Source organism: Microtus ochrogaster, chromosome 15 (genome assembly GCF_000317375.1).
Source record: "Microtus ochrogaster isolate Prairie Vole_2 chromosome 15, MicOch1.0, whole genome shotgun sequence".
NCBI classification, from domain to species: domain Eukaryota; kingdom Metazoa; phylum Chordata; class Mammalia; order Rodentia; family Cricetidae; genus Microtus; species Microtus ochrogaster.
The window spans coordinates 27,105,710-27,118,229 of NC_022017.1; the positions used below are offsets into that span (position 1 = coordinate 27,105,710).

The window sequence follows — 12,520 nt, forward strand, 5'->3', positions numbered from 1 at the left end:
TACAGATGGTTGTGAGCCACCATGTGGTTGCTGGGAATTGAACTCAGGACCTTTGGAAGAGCAGGCAATGCTCTTAACCTCTGAGCCGTCTCTCCAGCCCTAATCAGGTATTTTAGACAGGCAAAGTAACACAGCTTCACAGAGTTAAACAAATGCAACATAAAAGAATGCAACACATCTTTACATCATTAAACAAATGTTCCAAAGCATAAACAAATGTGTAGCACATCCTAAAATATTTTACAACACTGAATACCTTGTATTTTTATGTGTAACTTTTCAGTGAGACCTGAGACTCCACTGACTTGGATATAGTGGCTGCCCAGTGAGCCCCAAGGACTCACCTGTCTTCATCTCCCCTACTCTGGCATTATTGTACATACCACCATACCCAGCTGGTTTTTTGTTTGTTGTTTTTAAAACATGGGTTCTGGGGATCAAACTCATGTCCTCATCTTGCACAGCAAACATTTCTCAGACTGAACCATCTCCCCAGCCCCATGTAAAGTCTTTGGAGACCCTGCCTTTCTGTTCAATGCCAAGCTTCATCTCTGTAGTCTTTTCTCCAGGGCATGTTACCATGAGCTTCCATCTGTCCTCTGCGTGCATACAGCAGGTTTCTGAGCATAGGATTCCAGGGCCTTAGTCCCAGCCAGTGTTCTCCTGTGAGTGACCCTGGCTGCTGGGATGCTACGTTGCATGGTGGTCTGCAGTGCTGGGTGAGCTGCTCACCAAGCTCCCCTGCCTTGCTAGGGCAGCATGCCAGCCAGCAGCCTCCAAGAACTCGGAGAGATACTGACATTGCTACCTCCCAGGTGTCAAGCTTCTAGGCTGTTTTCACAGGATCAGGGCTCAGGGACTGATTAGAAAGTTTCTGAGTTAACATCTGGCAGCCATCATCTCTCTGGATAAGTTTTCCTATTAGGACAATAGCAAGCTTCATCAAAGTGGAAAGGGATGTAAAGTGGGAAGCAGATATGTGGCACTCCCTGTTCAATCTGGAAACCAGAAAAATAACAAATACTTTAAGTATTAATTACTAAATTTTGAGAAAGCATGAAAGTAGATAATTATAGAAACCAACACATATGGGGAGAATATAACCAAACATTTAAAAACTGTGAATTTTTTAGAAATGTAGTAACCCAGAAATCATCTAAAAAACTGTTTATCATACACAGATCTGAATAATAGGAAACACATTGAAAAACCAAAGCTCTCCGATTATCTCAGTGTATTTCAGAGAGAGAGAGAAAGAGAGAGGAGGGTGGGGGAGGTGTTGTGCATGGTTTCAAATTTCATGTTCTGAGCTGGGTGTGGCGGTCCCGTACCTATAACTCTAGCACTTGGGAGCCATGGCTAGAACATAGCGAATTCAAGGCCAGCCTGGGATACATAGCAAGACCCTGTCTCAAAACAAACAGAAAAAAATCTTATTATGTGTAAACACCATAAATGTCTCAAGAACAGCTGGACTCCCTGGTCATTCGCTATTTGGAGACTGTGGGCCTCTGTGGGCTGAGGTTTTCGTCTCCTGCGGTGATAGGCTGCTGTCAGCTAAAGCAATCATCTGCTTGTATCCCCCACCCTTCACACTCTGGGCTCCCTGGTTACAGAAATGTGATTCTCACTGGCTTGCTGCCCAGATCCCCGTCTCTATACTTCTTACAGGAAGCTAGCTTTGCTTCTGCTGTCTAGTGAAGAAGTGGTCTCTTGGGCCCTGGGATCTGGTGTCCTCCCTCTTCCAACCAACGAAGGGAAGAAAACTGTAGAAGTGTGTCTGGAACATTCCCAAGAAAAGGACTGTATGTTCCGTCCTATTCTCTCTGTGCCCTTCTACAAGCTGACCAAGTGTTCTCCCTCGGGTGTCTGCAGCTTTAGTCTGTATGTGTATATATGCACTTGGAGACCAAAGGACAGCCTTGGGTGTTGGCCTCAGGGGTTGCCTACCGATTTGTTTTTCATTTTGTTTCATTTTTTATTATTGTTTTTTTGAGACAGGGCCTCTCACTGGCCTGGAACTCCCCATGGAGGATAAATCGTCTGGCCAGTGTCCAGAGGAGTCTGCCTATTTCCACTTCCCCATCACTGGGCTTGCAGACACATGTCCATGCTGGCCTGCTTTGTGTAGGTTCTGTGGTTAGAACTCTGGTCCTTGTGCTTGTACAACAAGTGCTTTACAGACTGAGCCTTTTCCCCCAGTCCCAACCGTCTGTATTTAAGAATCTCAACAGCAGTATTTCCCATGGTGGTCTTGACAGAGGCAGCAATAGCAGGAAGATATTAACATCTGTGCCAGCACAGTGTGAAGCAGACCTTGTAATAAGCATGCTTCTATCCAGGCTTGCTGCAGCTCTGTCTGACTTCAGAGAGCATCTGTGTTGCAGGTTCTTGAAAGAATACAACATTGGCGGCATTATGGTGGACTACAATGCTTTCCTGAAGAACCTCAGCATAAGCAGTAATTTGAACTTTAAATACCCACAGTCCGGTTCAGGTAAGGACTTCCCAAACATGTCGCTGAGGATTTTAAAGTTTCTTCTATCCCCTAAGAAAATACAGCCCAGTATGGAAAAAATGCATCCACTACAGAGATGCCCATGATACCGTTATTTAAAAGAATAAAGTGAGAGCTGAATGAAAGAAAAGGGCTGGGGATGAGCGGTGTTAAGGGCACACACTGCTCTTCCAGAGAAGCCGAATTCTGTTCCCAGGACCCCTGTCAGGGGTCTCATATCTGCCTGTAATTCCTGCTCCAAGGGTCCCGATGCTTTATCTTTTCCTGGCTTCCATGGGCACCTGCACTTACATGGACACCCGCACATACACACACACACACACACACACTAAAAAGAGAGCAACGACAGGAGTCACAGCTTCATATGCATCTGGGAACCATGATCTCCACGGTGGAAATGTGTGTGGAGTAGTACACGTCTGGGACCTGGGACATCCCCTGAACTCACAGGCTGCCCTTACTTGAGGTCCTCTGGGTGTCATTTGTTCTTTCTGCTGCCTCTGAACCTCAGCGAGTTTGGATGGTGACACCTGTTCTGTCGATAAGGAAGAAACCAATTCAAGAAGACGGAGGAGCTTGCAGCTGTTAGATCTGTGGATGTGTGTCCTGGAGGCAGAAGCTTTCCCCCAGATAGTCAAGATCAGTGAGGCAGTGCCTGGAACTGTCCAGCTGGTGGCGGTTCTGAACAGAGCCCATTTCTTTGAGGAGAATGTTTGAGTCACATAACTGGACACACAGGTCACTTAGACATTCTCCTCAGTCCCCTGACATGGGGTCACCCCCTGTGACCAGCTTCTTTAACACCTGTCCTCATTGTGTGGGTTTTAATGCTGTCTTAATGCAGCTCTGCAAACCCCCTCAGGGCACATCTATGACACATAGCACTGCTTTTCCAGCAAGCCAAAGAGCCGCTGTTGTCAGGCTCCAGGCTGGCTCTGCTAACCCCGACTGCTGGGGGCCTCTGGTCTTTGCTGAACGTGGTTCTGTCTTCTCTTTTCATCCCATGCAACCATGCAAGTGCAGACAAGCCAAAGGCTGAAGTAAGCCTCTATACCAAAGCCACTGCTCTGCAGTAAGCGCTGTCATCCTCACCCTGGCGTCTACCAATGGCACTGGATAGGAATGAGTGGTTGCTGGGAGGCGTTTGCAAAGTCCACAGGCCATTTTACAAGAATTTACTGGGAGCATCAGCAGGGAACCTCAGGGAAGCGATGTTTTCATCGTGGCTGGATGTTAGAACTGAGAGTGGCAAGTTTCCCTTTCAGATGACCACCCGCTCTGATCTCTGGTCTGTGTCTGGGAAGTCTGAGGCCTGCTTCCTCCCCTCTCAGTGATGGATGGCTTTCTCCAGCTCCCTATAGAAATTTCTTAGGAAGTTTCAGTAGCAGAGCAGGCCATGACCTATCACTGAGCCTTCTGCAGCAAATTTCTAGAACATGGTGTGTTTTCTATTTGCAAATTTAATTCTTTAAAGGTCTTGTTGTTGGTTTTGGTAGTTTGATGTATTTTTAAACTAAGTCTTGCATTTTCCAGGTTTGGAGCAGGAGGGGTGCAAATCATCATGTTTGACCGTCTCTGTGTTTGGTGTCTCTGCATTCTCCTGTGAGCTTATTCTCCAGTTTTTCTGCACGTCTCCCTTGGGTGTCCTCAGCGTCACCTACACTCTGGCTCTTGCCACAGTCAGCTTATCCCTGGTGCTTCTAACTGCTTCACCAGGTCTCCTGGGGTTTGTAGTGTCACTTTCCATCTCATCCTTAGGTTCTACCCTCATGTCACCAAGCCTTTGTTTTACGATTTGTGCTCTCTGTCAGATCAGCTGCAAAGCACTTTTCACGTCTTGGTTTTTCCTGTGTCAAGTTGCTCTCGCCCTGCCACCTCCTCTCTCCATAGTGTTCGCTCTGGGTGCAAGGGACTTGGATGAGCTGAGTGTATTTTATTCCACTCCACTTCTTATGTCGCCAATGTATTACTCACTTATTTGTGCTTGTTCTGTGGTCTCTTTATACACCTTTATTAATCAGAATCTGCTTTTAGCTAGCATGAGCTGAGTTAATGAGGCAGGGACTTCACAGCAGCAGTGGCAGCAGCCCGTTGGGTCTCTCGCATCACGCTTTTGCAAAGGGCTCATACTCAGGACATGGTTTTGGCTTCTGTCCCACTGAGGTGGTCTCAAACATTGTTTAGAAATTCAAACTATGTTAAAGTGCTTTAAAGTTTGTTGTTTCTGAATCTAGTTAAGTTGATTAACCATCCCAAGTACATACCTTGTCATGTTGATAGCCAAATGTATTGCTTTTAAATCTTAATATTTCATCCTAGCCTCAAAAGAGCATGGCCATCTCACAATACAATCCATTATTCATTTAGTCCAACTTCAGAAGTCCCCCTAATCTTTGACATCCCCAATATTGCTCAAAAGCTCAGTCCCAGGCCAATGAGATGAATCATTTAATAAAAGTGTCTTCTATAAGCTTGACGATCTAGTTCAGTCTCTCTCTCTCTCTCTCTCTCTCTCTCTCTCTCTCTCTCTCTCTCTCTCTCACACACACACACACACACACACATACTCTTTCTCTGACATGTACACTCTTAGACACACACTCACACCCACACACCCTCTCTTACAGACACATACATACACACACCTCTCACTCATGTATACACACATATTCATAAAGACAAAATAAATGAACAAAATGTAATTTAAAAACTTCTAAAAGCCTGTCAAAAGCCCAACGTTTTCTCTCATACTCAAGATTTCTAAACTGTAAAATAAATAAGTTACATACTTCCTGTTTGCATAGAGTAAACCTTCCCATTCCAGAGGGTAGAATGGGGCAGTAACAAGCCAAGAATGGTTATAGCAAGACCCAAAACCAGCAAGGCAAATACTGGGCCTTGCAACTCTGTGTCTAGCTTCTGAGTCTTGTGGTGGTATTACCTGGATTCCAGTGAGCAGGGGTATCCCAGCCTCTCTGGCAGCACACATAGCATCTCTCTTGGGCCAGATCAGCCCATGCCTGTGCCACTCACCTAACATGGTCCTGATGTCACCATCAGTGACTTACTTTGACATCACTTTTCAATTCTACCATACGTTGTCTGGCCTTAGTAGCTTCCTGGAACTTTGATGCAAGCCTCCCAGACTTCATAACACTTGGTATTTTTAACACCTGCAAACCCAGCACCCGTTGGCAACACTTCCAAGTTCTGTACTAGCTCCAGATTTAGTCTGGCCCTTTCTACCACAGCACAGTGGACTCTGTGAGCCTCGAAAGTGAACTTGGCACAACACTGCCCCCAGCAGTTGTTTGGGGTCAGGAAGCCCCTCTAGTGGGCAGTTGAAGCTCAGTCTTTCTCCTTCCAAGTGAATTTGCATATTTACAAATTGGACTCTAATGGCTGGGAGCCTGCTGACAAAACCTACTGTCTCAGTGCAGAGTAGAAGGCGTCTCCTTGATTGTACTGGCTTCTTTAGTTATGGTAGCTGCTTTCTTTGCATTCCCCTCCCCTACAGTTTAATCCACAGATTCCTGCTCAGCCTGTTGGTTCTTGCTGTAAATCTGGATGAGAGCAGGGAACAGTAACTGTGCCACAGCTCAATGCTCTTAAAAATCTCCTCCCAATTAGTCAATTACTCTTGAATTCAGCCTCATTCAGATTGCCAGGATGCAGCTCTGTGTGTGTATGTTTGTTTGTTTGCCAGAACATAACACAAGTGGATTCTTTCCGACCCTTGTTGAGTTCTTTTTACCTCCTTTGAATCCTTGTGGGCACAGTCTCCACTGTCTGTATTGCTGTTATTGCTGTGCACAGCCTGGTCTTCCAGATGCTCACTAGAATGGCCCACTGAGCTCCATGTGCGGCTGTAGGGCATCTCAGGCCAATAGTTCCAAGCTTCTACATTCACATGGACCGTTTCCAAAGGCGCATGATGACAATAGCCCCACTGCTCAGCACCAGTCTTCTGTATGTACCACTCCTTGTAGTGCTGTGATCAGATACCTGGAAAGAAGCAGCTTAGGGAAGGGAAGGCTAATTCGGGTCCTAATCTGAGGGATACAGTCCACTGTGGTGGAGTCTCATCAAGGCATGAGGCAGCTGGTCACGTTGTGTCCACTGACAGGAAGCAGAGAGAGCTGCAGCTCGTGTTCAGCTGACTTTAATTTCTCCTTTCTGTGCAGTAGGGGGGATCCAGTCCATGGGTTGGTGGCACCCGCTTTAAGGACGGGTCTTTGTCCTTGAGTTTAACCTCTCTGGAAGTTACTTCATGGACAAGCCCAGAGGTGTGTCTCCTAGGTGATTCCAAAGTCAGCAGAGCTGACGATGAAGATTGAGACTCATTTATAACCCAATCGTAGACTCCTGTGATTGATGTCCTGTATATATCACATGGTATTTTACTATGAAGAGTTGAGTCATTTTTATTTCAGGATAATTTCTTGAATTGTCATCTTTAGTATTTGTTCTCTTTTGTTGCTTGCTTTTCTTTTCAGCTATTCATATTGCATGTCTTAGACATTTTTTTGTGTCTTCTTTTATAAAACATTGCTTTTTCAGATGTCCCCTTTCCTCTCCCCCTCCTTCCTTCCCTCCCCCTGCTTCCCTTCTTACTCCAGTTCCTCCTTCCCTCTTCCTCTCTCCCCCCTCCTGCTGCCCTTCCTTCTTACTTGATGGAATCTTTGTTTTACTCTCTCTCATGGTTACATTTGTTTGCTCTGTGTTCCTTTCAGTCTAATCTTCTTGTTTGTGGTGGTTTGTGTATTTTTCACTCTTCTCATTGCTTTGACAAAATACTTACAAGAAGTTACTTAAGGGAGAAAGGTTTGTGTTGGGCTGTGCCTCAGGGACCACAACCCCTTAGACAAGGGAGGCATGTTGGTGAGAGGCTGCCACTCACACCACAGTGGATCAGCGTAGAGGAAGGGGAGCGTGAAGCCCAGGCGGCTTCCTTATTTCACAAAGACTTATCTATCACCTTTGTTGGAACACAATCAACAGCTTTTTATGTTTAATACAGATGATGTTTTGCTGTGGTGTGCAATGATTACCACAGTCAAGTTAATTAACCCATCTGTGATCTTCCACCAACCTTTGTGGTGTGTGGTAGCAACACTTAATATCTGGGGCTTGGCAAATCTCATAGTGCCCTTAGTAGCACTTAGTAGTACAGCCTTTTGTCCTGAGAGTAGTTTTTGCTTCTGCTTTGTACCCAAGCTCCTACTGCTGCTAGGGCCTCTTCCTGGTCACCAGTTACTGAAGAAGTTTCTCACTAATTGATCCAAAGACAATACTTTATTGAGAATCTCTCAGGAGCTACACAAGGATAACCATGAACTCCTCTGATGTATGGCAATCCTGTTTTTTTTCGCTAGTGAGGAAATAGTAATCCAAGGCTGTATAGCTAGGGAGTGCAGAGCCACCAGTCACAGCCAGGTGGTGTGTTTTGAGTTCAGTCTGCCCCGTGTCCAAGGCTAGACACTGGGGAATGCCCAGTGGGAAAAACCTCCGGGGACACTCCAGTCCCCACTCTGTTACCCCTAATTCTTCTGGTGTGACATCCTAGTCTGCCAGTGCTTGTTCACCAGTAACCGTTTTCTGTATGATAGAGTGCTGAACTTTGGGGGACATTCTCAAGAGTTGAAGAACTAAAGCAATATATGCATATGTTTATGTGTTTTAAACGCTCACTTTTGTGATTAAGAATGACTAGACAGAGTTCTTTTTCTAAAATAATTTTCACTTGTCTGGCAATTTCATGCATGTATACAACGTATTTCAGTCATGCCCACCCCATTCTCCTTTCTTAAGCCCCTTCCACTCCTAGAGCCTTTCTCCCCACTCCTGCCTATGTGCACGTCTGTTTTAAATTATTTTTTTAAAAAAATATCCCATTTAGTTTAATAAGGGTTGTTTGTGTGGGTCCCACTTAATTCTTTATACCCGGCACTGGCTCTGCTGTGAACTTCCACTGTGAATTGTGACTGATGGGATGGAATTTGCTAGAACATGCTCATTTGTTGATTAAAACAGCAGTTCATAGATTCAGTGTTGTCCTTTTCTCTGGACTGAGTTTCAGCAATTGTTACCTTTGATTTTTCTGAATATAGGATGACAGTTTCTGTTAATTTTGGCTACACTGGCATCCATGGCTGCCTCGCATGTCAAGAGCACCATCTATCTGGAAGCAAAAAGCAGGGGTGAGAGAAATTCTCTGCTTACTTCTCTTGAATGGAGCCTAGACCCCCTTTAATCTTTGGGTTTCTCTGAGTTGTAGTACTTACCTAGCATGGAAAGGACCTGGGTTCTTTCCATGAAAAAATACTGTAGAAAACTCATGGAAAACTGGAGAGTGGAAGAGAATGAGCTCGGGGCTGAGTGTCTCAGGAGAAGAGAGCTCAGGCAGGCCTCCTGCCTCACTCCTGCTTCAGCCCCCAGGGCCCTGCGTTTTGTTGAAATAGAGAATGTGTTGCACTGTCCTGTAGTGCTGTGTGTGTGTGTGTGTGTGTGTGTGTGTGTGTGTGTGTGCGTGCATGCACGCGCTGCAGTCCTAGAATCTCAAAGTAGAGAACTGGAGTACCAAAGAGTCTGCTGGGAGCCCAGGAACCCCTTTAGCCAGGTCAGAACCTAGCTGGTTCTGTTCTGAGACCCAGCTGGAAATATTGTCCCTGTGTCTCTAATGCCACTCAGAGGGACCTGAGGAAGGGTCTTCTTTTCCTTTTCCTCCCTTGGAGATGAGAAGTGGGATTCCAGATGACTGGCAGCCTGTTAGCTGTCGCTAAACTAAGCGTGCCTCATTTGGCTGTGGCTTATTTGCAGACATTTTAGGAAATAAATCTGGGGAACCATTTGTGCCTCTTCACATCCAGTGTTGAGAGGGAAGATGGCTGCACTTGAGATGCGCTCCATCCTCTTCTGCTAGAGAAGCACACGGGCGTGTTGGACAAAAGCCAGATGCAAAAAACCAGGCATCCCCATCCCCCTGACCCTGTGTCTTACATCCTTCCACGCTCAGCACTCTCCTGGTCAGATACGCCTAGATTATTTTTTTTTCTGGTACATAAATCAGTAGATGATAGATAGACAAGAAGGCATACAAAATAAGTAAGAAAATGTAAATTAAATTATGTTAATTGCCCTTTTAATCATGAAAGAATATATGACAAAGAAACTGTCAAATTTTTGTTACAGACATGCCTTTCTTGTTCTTTTAAGATTTTCTTATTTTAAGTGTGTGGTTGGCTGGTGTATACGTTTGTGCACCACGTGTATGCCAGGTGCCTGAGGAGGTCAGATGAGGGCACCAGATCCCTTGGAACTGGACTTATGGACTGTTGTGAGCTGCCATGTGGGTGCTGGGAATCGAATCTGGGTCCTCTGCAAAATCAAGAAGTGTTTTTAGTGGCTGAGCCACCTCTCCGGCACAAGTTCCTTGTTTTTCATGTCTGTGTGGCTATTGCATAGCCTTGGCAGCAGCCATTTGTGAGGCTGCTCCATGTTAACATCACTAGGAGTGTTGGCAGCTGTTTCCCCTTGGCACTGTAAAAAGTGTCCTCACATGCAGACCTTTGTGGAGTGGCCTGCTGTCCCACAGACAGCACACAGTAGAGGAGCTCAGAATGTTCCCACATGGGTTGCTTCTGTGCCAAGTGAGAGCTGCCTCCTGCCATTTTCCTATATTAGTGTGAATGTATGTGTGTGTGTTTATACATGTCTCTGTGTTAATGTGTGTGTTTGTAGATGTCCGTTAGTGTGCATATTGTGTACATGTGTGTATATCTGTGTATATATGTCTCTGTGCATATGTATGGTATACATACATGTACAGCCATACTCTTCTGTTTGAGCCTGAGGAGTATCCAGGTGTCCTCTGTTGTCTCTGTCTTGGTTATAGGAACATCTACTCACCCTGGGACCCACCATCTCAGCCACTTGTTGTAGGAGGTCGCTCATTTGTTCCTGACTGCTTAGACCCAAAATAATCACACAGTAACTATATTTTTTACAATACTATTTGGCCAATAGCTTAAGCATGTTGCTAGTTAACTCTTACATCTAAAATTAACCCATCTCTATTAGTCTATGTATTGCCACATGGCTTACCAGCAAGGCTTTTTTGACTTGTCTGTTCCCTGCGGTGGCTACATGGCATCCCCTGACTCTGCCTTCTTTCTCCCAGCATTCAGTTTAGTGTCGTTTGCCCCCTCCCCACCTAGCTCTACTCTGCTCTATCACAGGCCAATTCAGATTTTTTATTTATTAACTAATAAAAACAACACATATACAAAAGGACTTCATACATCAGCCTGTCTCTCTGAAACCCCAGCGCTGGGTTATGGGTGTATAGAGCCATGTCTGATTTGGGATTTGAAGTTAAGTCCTCATGCGTGAACCTTAGCACCAAGCCCCTCAGCCTTCTTGTTTTCACTTATCTTCTTAGTCCTTGCTGTGATAAGTAGAAAATAACCTATTTTAAGTAGATTTTCTAAATGACCAGTAACTGTGAACATTTTTTATACATGTACTGTATTTTTAGTTCCTTCTCTGTCCATCTCCACCACTGACCTTACTCTTCAGTTAGAAATTTGCATTCACTGGTTTGTGAGAGCTGCTCAGACAATATGCAAATCAACCTTTATTTTAATGCATTCTCATATATATGATACACATGCACACATATGCAACACTCCCAGTGGTGATATATATATAATAGGATCCTGCTGTGTGAACCCTCCTGCCGCAGCCCCCAGAGTACTGGGATCACAGATGTGGCCACACACCAACTTCCTTCTCCTGTATGTGAACAGTAGTTTTCCCTCCCTTCCCTTGTGCTGTTGTTTGCACTGAGCCTGCCTTCACGGAAAGGTTTCTGGTTTGGTGTTTCTCTGGCATGTCTCCGATGAAGCTCATGCCATCTGATCAGAATGGGCCTAGTTTCCTTCCCCTGCACAGACAGTTCTAATTTCATCTCATTTAGCCCACATTTCAGGGTCTATCTTGGCGTACAGTAACACAGAAGGCTAATTTTCTTTTTTTTCCCCATTTATCAGTATATTTCAGTATAATGAATCCAATAATCCATCCTTTTCTTGGTTCATTCATCTTAATTTTTATCAAGCAGGCAATGATCAGAAGCAAACAACACAGAGTCGGCCTCTGCAACGTGAGTAAACCAAAGCGGTCTTGTCTTACCAGAGCTCCCCAGGGAGAATCAGCAAGCCAAGACTGCCCGGAGGGAGCGGCCGCTCAACTCCATGCCATCTGAAGATGTCTGGAAGAGCTACTCCTTAGACGACCTGGAAAAGACCTTTTGTCAAGAGGTGAGAGCCAACGTGTCACCACAGGCAAGCTGATAGCCACAGGAGCCATCTCCTCTGGGTGTCATTCTGAAACTCGGCTCCCCCAGCACCCCTCAGACCGCCAGGGCTTCTCCTCGGGATGCACGGATGGTGCTGACAGGGGCAAAGCTAATTTTGTATGTATGCGCAGGGTGTGAAAGTGGCCGTGTGTGGGTGTGAGTTGTGAATGTGGTCGTGTATAGGTGTGAGGTGTGAAGGTGGGCGTGTGTACGTGTGAGGTGTGAATGTGGGGTGTGTACGTGTGAGGTGTGAATGTGGGATGTGTAGATGTGAGGTATGAATGTGGGGGTGTGAGGTATGAATGTGGGTGTGTGTAGATGTGAGGTGTGAATGTGGGGTGTGTAGGTGTGAGGTGTGAAAGTGGGCTTATGTAGATGTGAGGTGTGAATGTGGGCGTGTGTAGATGTGAGGTGTGAATGTGGGGGGGTGTAGATGTGAGGTGTGAATGTGGGCATGTGTACGTGTGGGGTGTGAAAGTGGTTGTATGTAGGTGTGAGGTGTGAATGTGGGGGTGTGTAGATGTGGGGTGTGAATGTGGGGGTGTGTAGATGTGAGGTGTGAATGTGGGGGTGTGTAGATGTGAGGTGTGAATGTGGGGGTATGTAGGTGTGAGGTGTGAATGTGGGCGTGTGTACGTGTGAGG

General features: G+C 45.6%; 1 protein-coding gene across 1 annotated transcript in view; it reads left to right on the forward strand.

Annotated features, from left to right (window-relative positions):
• Positions 1 to 12,520, forward strand: part of Efcab6 (EF-hand calcium binding domain 6) — a 192,704-nt gene that overhangs the window by 77,560 nt on the left and 102,624 nt on the right. Inside the window, exons 8-9 of the mRNA XM_026782404.1 lie at positions 2,388 to 2,497; positions 11,714 to 11,838. Coding sequence (XP_026638205.1) covers positions 2,388 to 2,497; positions 11,714 to 11,838 — 235 coding nt within the window. The remainder of the gene's footprint in view (positions 1 to 2,387; positions 2,498 to 11,713; positions 11,839 to 12,520) is intronic.